Source organism: Euphorbia lathyris, chromosome 10, assembly GCF_963576675.1.
Source record: "Euphorbia lathyris chromosome 10, ddEupLath1.1, whole genome shotgun sequence".
In the NCBI taxonomy this organism is placed as follows: Eukaryota; Viridiplantae; Streptophyta; class Magnoliopsida; order Malpighiales; family Euphorbiaceae; genus Euphorbia; species Euphorbia lathyris.
In genome coordinates this window covers 70965641-70977719 of record NC_088919.1, presented here as the reverse complement: position 1 = coordinate 70977719, position 12079 = coordinate 70965641, and the positions used below count along the sequence as shown (strand labels likewise).

The window sequence follows — 12079 nt, the reverse complement described above, 5'->3', positions numbered from 1 at the left end:
CTTCTTTTTAAGTTGTATGCTTTATTATTGTTTGTAATACAAAAAACATTAAAAAATATTTACAAAATCAATCGCTTTTTAAGTTGTTTTTATTTTCAGTCCTTGTAACGGTCGTCAATCGCTTTTCGTTTAGAATTCAAGTAATTTAGGCGCATTTTATTTATTTATTTTATTTAATTACCCTTTTATCCTTTGAGAATTAGCTTCTCTGGCACGCCCGCATTACTCGATCCCCCCATCGAACGGTTGAGCCGATTCTCAATAACCCATTAATGAGCTAACGGTCATACTTGAATGAGATCAGTAACTGTCATTAATGAGGCATTAATGGAGACTTTCTAGTTACTGGGAGTTACGATTACATGACTCTAAATAGCTTGCATCTCAAGCTATTGAGGTACACTTTACGCTCACCTTAAACCCTACTTTGTCATCACAGTTTGCTACTATTACTATTTAATGACTTTGGCATCGGAGCTTCCCCCCGTCGAACCCAACGATGCCCCCCGCAGGGAAGGATTCCGATCAAGAGTTCAGCACCAGTCATCAATTGGTGCGGTGAAGGTGGAAGTCCTAATCCAAAAAGGACTCAGTTCACAACCCAAACATGGCAAATGGGGGATCAAACCCCTTAACCGGAACTACAACACCAATCAAACCACCATCAATTAATCCTTCTACAAACGCTGGTCGCGTTGATCCTGATGCGCCAACCATCCATGATGAAAGGGACATGTCGCCAGAATCTTTCTGGGAGATTTACGCGAGTGCCGTAGGGAGAGAGCATGGACCAATTATGGAGGGTCGATTGAGGGCCTATTTAGAGAACCAGGATGTGGGCGGAGCCACGACAGGGACTGTCCCCACCCTGAATCGTCGTCGCCCGCCAATACCGACCATATCACAATGGCAAGGCGCCTATTATAGACCTAGTGCTTTCCGAGATTCGTCGTTTTTGCTTTCTCAACAGTCGTTAATCAGGAGCTCGCTAGTGATATACCACTAAACCGAAGGTTATTTTCCGATATACCAGAGGGAAGTCGCAGGAATGATCAAGCTCCCCTGAGGAACACGACAAACCCAGGAATTACTGTTGGCGGACCTCGAGCTCCTCCCGTACAAACTGGAACGCCGGCAGATTAGGGTCAAAACAACACACCGGTGGATCATCTAGAGGGCGGACGTGATGGTCACAGACATAGGAGACGAACCAGATCGCATAGGAAGGGACGATCCAAATCACATTCACATCACAGACGCCGAACTGGATCCCCCCGACGTGGAAGATCGCCCCCACCTCCGGAGCGAAGGGAGGATGAATGCCGAGCCGGGTCACCTCGCCAGGTCATGCAACACCCGCCACCAAATCAAGAAGGAGGTGGACGGTCTCCACCAAGGGGACGGGGTGGCGGCAGAAGAAGATCACCATCAGAGCCTTCATCAGAATCCAGCTCTTCTTCCTTACAAAGGACCAGGTCTCCTAGTAGGAGACGCCCGAGAAGGAATCAAGGTTCTATAGCGGATCAGATCAGGGCAGAGATACGCAGACAAAATGAGGAGAATGCTAGACATAATCCGTTCGCCAACCATTAATCGCCCTTCACTGCGTGGATTGAAGCCGAGTAAACTGACAGGCATTTTAAGATCCCGAACATACCAGCCTACTCCGGCGAGGATAATCCAGAAGCTCATGCGAGGAAGTATTGCATGTTGCTTGGACTTAACCGTGCAAGTGAATCAGTGTTGTGTCGGATGTTTATCACCATGCTAAAAGGTCCAGCGTACGATTGGTTCCAATCTCTCCGCCCGTGATCGATAAACAGCTGGGATAAGTTGAGTAGGGAATTTTGTGCAAAGTTCGCAGGATGCATTCCGCCAGTAGTTAAATCGCGAAAGCTCTTCGAGCTAAAGCAAAAAGAAAATGAGTCTCTTCGGGAGTATGTCGACAACTTCAATAAGTTATGAATTCGCATTGTTGATGTGGATCTCTTCATGGCTGCAGAAGCAGTAGTAAAAAGTACAACATGCAAGAGCTTACAGGTGGATCTAATCAGAAACAAACCAAAGACTATGGCGGAGCTGATGGAAAGGTGTAAGGATTTCATGGAAGTTGATGACATCCGAAGAGAGTCGGCGTCTCCCCCAAAAAGAGGGAACGGCGAATCCCGAAGGCGGGATAAGGAAAAAGAAAAGCCTTCTGACTTATCCTCCCGAAATAGGCAAAGGGGCTCTAGGAACAAATAAGCATATACGCCATCGTTTATGCCGTTACACGCCTCCAAAAGCGAAGTGCTAATGTGGATAGAGAACAACCAGCACAAACAGAGCATTTCATACCCCGAACCAAAAGGGGGAGAGTACACCAATACAGGGAGAAACCCCAAGAATTATTGCAAGTACCACAAGAGGAACGGCCATAAAACAGATGCATGCTGGGAGCTGGCTAGGGAGATTGAAAGGCTTATCGAGAGAGGAAAACTGGACAGGTTCGTCCAGAACGACAAGAAAGGAGATGACGATAAACCAAGAGATGAGCTGAAGAAGAAGGCTAAAGGGGTCATTAATTTTATCGCTGGCGGACTAGGGTACCAGCCTATGGTAAAGAAGGTAAAAACTATCGCTCTAGATAGAGCATCACTCAATCGCCCATTTGCAGATGTTGTTCCAGCAATCCCCCCACATGCAGATGCTCTCGTCATCACTATGATGGTAGAAGGATGGGAAATGAAGAGAGTGATGATAGACACTGGCAGTTCGTGCAATGTTATCACTAAGGGAGCATTCGCCAAGTTCAAGGTTGATCCTATTCAAATAGAGACCACCATCATAGATATCCTGGGAGTAACAGGCCACACAATCCAGACAAAGGGACAAGTGACGCTAGAATGCGAATTAGCATATGAAGATCAGGTATGGATGGGAGATCTGGAGTTCTCCATCATGAACGGTCAATTGGCATACAACATCATCTTAGGGCGGCCTTTTATCTCAGAGGTGGCGGCTCTCATATCGATACGCCATTTGACGATGTACATCCCTACTGCCAAGGGAGGTGTGATGATCAAGGCGAACCAGAAGGTTGCTCAAGAGACACTAGTACAGAAATAGCCTACGACCACGGTCGTTTACCCTCATTAGCCACAGTTTCGCGACCGTGGCCAAAAGAGGCGTGGCAAATGCTTGGAATCTTTAGCCACGGTTGTTCGACCGTGACCAAATGGGCATTAGGATCGGTTTTTACATATAACCGACTCTAATGTTTTATGTTTTGGCCACGGTTGTTACGAAAAACCGTGGCTAAAGGGGTCTTTAGCCACGGTTGTTTGTTACAACCGACTCTAATGCCCTTAACCATTAGAGTCGGTTCTTGAAACAACCGACTCTAATGCTCTAACCATTAGAGTCGGTTGTTTAAACAACCGTGGCCATTGATATGTTTTTAATTAAAAAAATAAAATAAAATATTTTGGATTGAATGGAGCTCTGAACTATATTCACATATCACAAGCATAAATATTACAACAATAAAATCTGACATAATTGTGGGCAAAAGGTTTTCTTTGAAATAGGAAAACTTTAATGAATGTTGAACCAACTAATATGCTATTCGCCTTCACATACTTGAGCATTGAATGCATCTCTGCTATCTTTTCGATTTCACATATCTTCTCTCAGGTTTTGCGGTGATATTTCTGCTATATAAACATGCACCTGCAGATTATAAACAAGACATGTACAGTAAGCAATACATGGCACAAATTTCCCAATTAAACAATAAGGAAATCCTCAAAATTTAGCATGTATGATATGGATTCCAACACCAAAACCTTCCAACAACCTTCCCATGTAGAGAAAAGAAGTATCCTACAAAAAGACTAACCCTTAGATATAATTAACATCGTAATGTAAGAAATTTACATAAATTTAGAATCATTCAGAATAGAAATGCTTTATCGTTTCAACTCACTCTGGCAAAAGATATAGTAAGCCATCCAATAATATTAGGAATAGCATCAATCATTAGAGACTGTGAATGCAAAAAGCAAAACTCAGTAATCGAGAACTTAAAAGCAAAGGACAAAAAGATAAATCATAAGTACTACTACTTGTTCTTACCCTTTTTCGTCCATTGTATTCAGCAATCTGGCCGCTTGCTATAGCCCCAACCATAGCACCCACATTCGATAATGAACCAAATAGCGAATACTGAACCAGAATTAAAAAGCATTAGAAATCAAGCCCAACGCAAGCTAATAGAATTAGCATCAAACAGATACTGTATTATTGTATACCTCTGGCACAGTAAGTCCGAGATCCTCAGTGATGGCGGTTTGGGTTGGGGACAAATAACCAGATCACTAATTAGTAATCAACGAAGTTGAAAAGGAACAAAGAAGAAGAGGCAAGATTAATTAGCGTTATGGAGCTTTAGGCAAAACAATCAAAGAAAAAATCAACCATTCTCTCTTAAACTTGCTTGAAATCGGTTCAGCTACCAATTAAAGTTCAAAAGCCCAAAAAAAAACAAAAAAAAAACTGTGAATTGAGAGAAGGAGATAGTCACTAGTACAGAAATGATTTGGATTGAAGGGAGCTACTATACAATGCATCATTGCTCGTTAAAAAAACATTCAAATAACTATATACGGTAACTAATTAATTCAATTTCTACAACTCAATGTCAATCACAATACTATAATAATTTTGCATACATAGAAATGTAGAATGCTTCACAAATTCATGCAAATAGACTAGAAAAATTGAAATCCTTTCTCTATGTTGAAAACAGGAAATTGGTGGTGTAAACAAGTTTTGGCAAGACATCCTAATAGTTCTCGATTCTCAAACTCAAAAATTTATGATCCTAGGTGCCAACATTCTAATCTTTTATATAGGAGTTTGTAAGGAAATTAGATAGAGATGATCTAATCAATGTTGTCCAAGTTCATGGCAATGAAATTAATTCACCAACGTTCTTGCTAGGCTGCTAATTTAATACTGAAAACACCACATTTCAGAATTGCAGATATGTTTCATAATACTGAAAACACCACGTTTATTGTATGGTGTTCGTGTTCCCTCTGGTTTCGTCCCTGTTCCGTATTCGTTCTTATTGTCATATGGTGTTCTATCTTCTAGTTTCGTCCTGTTCGTATTCATTCTTCTGGTTTTGTCCCTGTTCGTATTCATTCCTCTGGTTTCGGGTGAATGGCCTATTGAGTAATTTCAAAAGATTCCGACCGTACTCGAGCTTCAGATCAATGTCCCCAGAAGAAACTATATGGGCAAAATTGAAACTTAGGACATCGACCTTCACCTAGACTAACAGCATCATCCCTTTATTGTTCACAATAATACTCAACACTAAAAGAACACACACAAAAGGAGGGGGAAGGGGATGGAGCTGATATCATTACTTCACATAACACTATAGAAGACTTTTAGAATAATTGAGATTTAATTAGTTAAAATCTTTAATAGTTGTATTTGATGAGAAACGGTTTGAGAAAGCGGATTGTGCTTAAACAGCTAATTTAAAAAGATTGAAACTCAGATTTAGGGATCTTCTGTTACATAATATATACAAAGTTGTGAACAAAATAGGCACTTATGATAGAACAAACATGACATTCACGCACTGTGAGTTTCTACTCATGTCCTATCTCAAAGATTGGCCACAAAATAGTGAATTATGCACTAATTCCTCATGAATAAAGGAGCTGTCTAAGTGTTGATAAAACCTGACTTTTGATTGGCACTAGAAAAACCAAACGCCTTGTTGACAAGAGGAAACACAATGTAATGAATCTTAATTAAATAGTATCAATTGTAAGTCCCAATTATTAGCAAAAGAGATCGAAATTTACAGCTACTGAAAAAGTTTGTGATTGCAAAAGTAAAAATATAGCAAATATTAGTTGATTTAAATTGGGATAAGGTACTAAAATAAGTCTAAGGTTTTTGGGGAAGTACCGATTTAGGCTCAACATTCAAAATAGCACCAATTTAGGCTTAACGTTTACAACATAATATCAATTTAGGCTTAACGTTTACAATATAGCTATTATATTGATACTATATAATACACCAATTTAGACCTAAATTGATATTATATTGTAAACGTTAAGCCTAAATTGATATTATATTGTAAACGTTAAGCCTAAATTGGTGCTATTTTGAACGTTGAACCTAAATCGTACTTCCCCAAAAACTTTAGACCTATTTTGGTACCTTATCCCATTTAAATTTGCTGAAGAATACCTCTGTATCTGTTTTCAAATATATTGAATAAAACATTAGACATCCCAACCAAAAAGAATTAGAGGCTCAACTCAAACTTAACCTCCCATAACCAAATTCACTGCACTATGTGCAAACCTAACTAAACTTTCTATTTTTTTCAATGGAATTTGAAAAAGAAAAAAGAAAAAAAGATATATATCTGCACTGAATAGTGAATACAGAGACACCTTGCTTTATATGTGTGGTCAACCCCTAAAACCACTCTTCTAATGTTATTGTTCAGCTCCCTAATCAATCCCACATTTCGAGTCAAGTTATCAGGAATCTTTGATTCATGGTTTTGGTTTATTAAAATGGAACTTATTCAGTTGTTACTTTCAACAGCATAGGAGTGCTAGTTGTTGAGTCCTTAATTCTAGACTTGCATCAATTAAATGGCTCATTTTTCAGGGAATTTACTACTTCATAACCCCTCTCTTTATCCTTGTAAATTTGAGAATCCACTGGAAATTTATGGAAGCATGGTTGCTTCTGAACTTGTAACTCACTTTGGGAATGTGATCCTGAAACGAATTTCAGGGGGTTGATCTGTGTCTTGTTACTGATATGCTTAAAGGTGATGTATTATGCATTATAATTTGGTAGTTATTAAATTGGAGTATTTGATCAACTCAAGGCCTAAATTACAGGGGTCGCGATTGACCCTTATTTAGGAAGAAATACAAAAAAAAGAAATTACAGAGTGCAAATTCCATCTTTAAATGTAAAATTTCCTTTGGATTTTGTACTACCGGCCAAAATCTGCAACGGAATGGAAAAATACTTTGTAAAATTATAGAGTGCAAACATACAGAGTGCAAATTGATTTTGTACTTTGTTATATTGAAAGTACTGATTTTGTAAAATTACAGAGTGTAAATTGATCCTTTAAATGCTGAACTTTGTCATGGTTTAAGCCATTTTAGTCTTTCTCATCTTTGCTATAAATGGATATTTTAATCTCATTCATTGATCTTGCTTTATTAAAGATATAAATGTGAATAATTTTATTGGAATGATAGCATATCATCTTATCGAGGCTATTATCTTAAAGTTTTGACCTTTAATTCCTCTATTTTATTTTGCTATTTTAACTTGCAAATATGTTTGATTTAATTAAGGACACTTAAGATTACTGCCCAATTAGTTGTATTTCAATTTACTTAATTCTAAAATTTTGACCCTGGATGTTAATTTAATAAGCTAGCCAACGTTTTATTCTTACAGATTTTAGTACTTAAATTGTTGACAATTGCAACACTTAAACTATATTTAACTTTTTTTTGTTTTTAATATACCTTATGATTAATATACTATAGGTACCTAAACAATGTCAAGTATTATTGTTGGTTGAGGGTGAGCGAGTTGTTGTTGCTCATGGGGTTGTTCACCCAGAAATGAAAGTCAATCACGGAATGACAATCAATCCTGAAAATGTGGTTGTCAACATTGACGATTATGAAAATGATTATGGAGATATACCTGTTCCAGTGCCATCAGAACATATTCAAATTCTCGGTGAAGCTGGTGGATCTTTCACACAGTGGCCAAAGAATTTGATTCTGCTTTTAGGAGATAAGGTAATAACTAATTCACATTGTTAATTAAGTTTTGATAGTTTACTCCTTTTATATGGTTATGGATGTTCACTAATATCTATTAATTAATCGGTTATTATAGGCAAGCTGTTCGAAGGGGGATACAAGTAAAAAGAAACATGATCAAAGTGCAAATGAGTCGGTGATACAACAAAAAAAAGTTAGATCTTAATGAGGTTGCCTTACCGAAGTTGACTAAGAAGTGCAATTATATGCGGAGAATGTTGGATGAAAATCCCACACATGACATGTTTGAGATGTTTGATGACCATGTTTTTGGGAGTGAAGAAGAGATTAAGATTTTTATTGGAAGAGAAGATGTGGATCAGCTACTACATGGGGAGTGGCTTAGTACTTCAGTGTTGGAAGTGTTCATTACGTAAGATAATCCTTCAACTTATTTTTGTTTCCCATTTTGGGTTTGCCCTTAAATATCTAACTCTTATTATATATTATTATATAGTGGTTTGAAAACTATGCACAATCGTCACCTTGACTCTGTTGGATTCATGTGCTCGCATTTGATTTCGTCTACCACGATAAATTCAAAGCAGGAAGTCCGGTGTAGGAAATACATGATAGACGCACTCATAAAATACAAAGGCAAACGTCTCATCCTTTGTCCATACCATGACAGGTATATCTACAAACCTTCATCAACCTATGATACCTCCAATTTTATTATGTTTATATTAGCATTTTCTTCTCTGAATAGGGTGTGTTAGTGATGCAGCGGAATAAACAGACTTTCGTTCTAAACGAATGCTCGCGCACGAACAAAGCTTAAAACCGTCAACTATCGTTGAATCGCGCACTACTAACGAAAATTGGAAGAAAGAGATTAAACTCTGAAATTTTTATTAATCAATAACTGTCTTACATAATGTGGGGGTTGAGCCTTTATATAGGCTGACAAATAAAAACCTAATCCGAAATCTAAAAGGAAAAGGAAAACAACAAAACAAGGAAAGTGCGATAAAACACAAAAAAAGGCCGATTTGAGGCCCTAAACGACCTCGGATGGCTAAAAAACACGTCCACCATAGGTCTATAGACCGATGGGTTTGATTCAGTGGGCCGAATCCAATGAAATTAGGGTCCGAAATCACTAAATTTCAACAACCCCGTTTTAACTTAAAAATCTCAATTTCGGATCCGCTTTCTCCAAATAGTTCAAGGCCCGCTCCACTTCATCAGTTAGGATCATAGAATCACTTAATTGTTTATTTTAAAATTACAATGTAAAAACGGCATTATACATGGTCAAAATTATTATGATTAATGTGTAAGGCTTCTACTTAAGAAGCAAAGGGTCTTATTATTATTATTATTATTCTTGTCCAGTAACTTTTGACATTTGATAAGAAAGTAGAGATTGACCAATTTTTGTGTTATGCTCGTTTTGTAGCAGCCAAGTTGGACCAATTTTTGTGCAGTTGCAGAGTGTTACTTTTTTAATAAAGGGCGGTTACTCTATGTTTGTTTATTGAATTCTTTTTGTTGAATTGGTTAGGCATCTTGTGAATGATTTTTTAATGAATCAATTTTCACAAAAATATCCAAAATCAAATTGGCATCAGCTGGATATATGCCAAAAATCTTTCTAGCTACAGTTAGTTATATTTGAGAATGAATGGGTATGGTATTGTGATTTCAAAATTTAATTATTAATGTCTAAATCACTTTCATCAATACTCTAGCATGAATTGATCATTCCTTTGCCTTTAATGTAGCGGTCATTGGATTCTTCTTGTGTTATGTACAGAGAATAATGAGGTCTATGTTTTTGATCCAAAAAGGACTTCATCGAAGTTTGTAAACAGTCCAGTCAAGGAACACATGAGTAGTGCTTTCTTGGGATATCAGCAGATGGAATCTAAAAGGAAGGCTAAACCACCTTTGAAATGGATTGTTGCAAAGGTACGTACGTATTAAAGTTTGTTTAGGAAGGTTTTGTGGTTTGTGGAGTCAAATTGTGTGGTTTTGTAATTGTATATGTGCTTTTTGTAAATATATGTGTAGTGTCCTCAACAAAAAGGATCTACAGAGTGCGGATACTTTGTAATGCGATACATGTTGGATATAATTTTGCAACACCGAGATTTCCAAGAGTTAAAAGATGTATGTTTTTTTGTATATATTTTAATTTGTATCCTTATTATGTATATCACTTTTGGATAATGTATTTACATTTTATCTTTTCTATTTAATAAGGTTTTTGGAAGAACTACACCGTATACCGAGGACGAGCTTAATGAGGTTTTGGATATTTGGGCATCACCGTTCATGTCCTTTTTATGTTGCGCCATGAATTAGGTATGTTATAATGTAATAATGTTCTTAAGTCATTATTATTGTGAAGTTCGTGTTTATATTATTATTGTTTTAATGCAATATGTCTTATTGTCATTACTGAAAACGTGTCGGTGCGAGTGCCTGCCTAGTCTTGCTGAAAGATTGCAGATCACTAGTGTAAAGGAGTTCTATTAATTTAAACATGCTTGTTGGTCCCATTTTATTTTCATTTTCATGCAGAAACAAATGCTAAACCATGAACCATCTGTAACTTCACCGTTTGACTAAAAAACCTCTTCAGATTCTTTTCCCTCATGTATTATATATGAAGGTGGGAACTATGGTTTTAACCACCTGATATCCATCATTTGATTATGTTATTCATTGGCCAATTTTGACATGGATTTAAATTGGGCCAATAATTGTAGTAGGTGATGGATATAAGAAAATTTTCTTATATTCAAGTGGGTATTTGCATGTTTTGTTACTGCATACCAAATAAACATATATTGGATATTCTAATCCAGGAATGTAGGCTATACACATCTTCTGCATTTATTTTATCATGGAACTTGAAAACAACTATTATCCAACTATTCCTTAGCATATGTATCACTTTCTGCACTTGGTGTGATGATGGTACTGCTTTGTATACCATCATTGCTGCATCCATTTCATTTCAATTATTACACTCATTTCAACCTAAACTATAACATCATACATGTGTACCTTCAATAAGAAAGATGAATCCGCAGAACATCATGAATGGATGAACATGTAGAACACTTGCATCAACATTACATTTAATATTATATATGCATGATACTGATACAGTTATGAAAATTGTCTTGTCATGAATTTCCTCTTTCTACATTTTCTTATTTTCATAGAAATTCAGAGCAGAAAACTTTTAGTTCTGAGGTACAATAAAGTGTTCAATGATTTTGCTATTTATGTTTGATACTAATTAAAGCTTGATTCATGGACAGGAAAATACTGCTGATATAGGGAAATGTATATGGTAAGTAAAGAATCTAATCTGCCCTTATGTTTTCAACTTTAAAATTTCTGGTTAAATTTTTTTTAGCCTTATCATGATGCTATTTGTTTCTCTAAAACTGTAGGCAAAATAAGCATGCGATTGATATATAGAATGACATCTCTTGGGCAGAACAAATCAGCATCTGTTATTTGAGTAGAGGAGGTCTAGTCATATCACACATTGGTGGTTCTTTTTGGATGGTAAGCTTAAAGAAGTTATATGAAGCTGAGTTAATTAATTGGTGACTTATCAAAAGAAACAAAGAAGTATAGACATTTTGACATTAGCATGTTATAGAAAGTAGTATGATAGAGTAGTAATGAGTATATATCAGTTTTTTTTATGTGTTTGCAGTAATATACAGCTGGTTAAATACTTGAAAATACTGTGAATATTGATACGCATATGTAGCAGATTAATTAATTACCCTATTTTTGTGTACTTTTTTTTTATTGATTTTGCATTTAATTTCAGTAATACATCAGGATCAATTTCGATTACGGTAAATAGTTGAGGATAAAAAATCTTGTTTACCGTTAATTACAGTAATACAAAAAAATAGAGCAGGTTTAATTTGAACCTGCTGATGTAAAATTGTTAAAAACAATAACATTAGGGCCAGTTGTTTGTAGCAACCGACTCTAATATAATTAACATTAGCCACAGTTGCAAAACAACCGACTCCAATGATGAGAGCATTGAAGTCGGTTGTTATAACAACCGACTCCAATGTTGTTATCATTAGCCACGGTTCTTCTACAACTGACTCTAATGATCAGAGAATTAAAGTCGATTGTTACGAAATATCGTGGCTAAAGACCCCTTTTAGCCACGGTTTTTCGTAACAACCGTGGCCAAAACA

The 12079-nt window shown here is 36.7% G+C and overlaps 1 protein-coding gene across 3 annotated transcripts; it reads left to right on the top strand.

Annotated features, from left to right (window-relative positions):
- Positions 1-7605: 7605 nt before the first annotated feature.
- LOC136209459 (uncharacterized) lies at positions 7606-11518 on the top strand. Of its 3 annotated transcripts, none has more exons than XM_066000925.1 (8): positions 7606-7862; positions 7963-8259; positions 8344-8517; positions 9680-9800; positions 9903-10001; positions 10095-10196; positions 11165-11196; positions 11300-11518. In XM_066000925.1, exons 2-6 carry the CDS (start codon positions 8093-8095, stop codon positions 10194-10196), a joined length of 663 nt encoding a protein of 220 aa, XP_065856997.1. In that variant the 5' UTR covers positions 7606-7862; positions 7963-8092; the 3' UTR covers positions 11165-11196; positions 11300-11518. The 3 variants fall into 3 exon arrangements, with proteins under 3 accessions (XP_065856997.1, XP_065856996.1, XP_065856998.1); XM_066000924.1 differs by having other exon boundaries at positions 9614-9800; XM_066000926.1 differs by having other exon boundaries at positions 7610-7862; positions 9646-9800; positions 11300-11517.
- Positions 11519-12079: the final 561 nt, after the last annotated feature.

What these genes read in the sequence shown, in the direction of transcription:
- LOC136209459 (XM_066000924.1), top strand. Translation starts at nt 8,093, where the DNA reads ATGCGGAGAATGTTGGATGAAAATCCCACACATGACATGTTTGAGATG. An exon ending in TGAAATGGATTGTTGCAAAG is followed by an intron (nt 9,801 to 9,902) that starts GTACGTACGTAT and finishes ATATATGTGTAG; the next exon opens with TGTCCTCAACAAAAAGGATC. An exon ending in ATTTCCAAGAGTTAAAAGAT is followed by an intron (nt 10,002 to 10,094) that starts GTATGTTTTTTT and finishes CTATTTAATAAG; the next exon opens with GTTTTTGGAAGAACTACACC.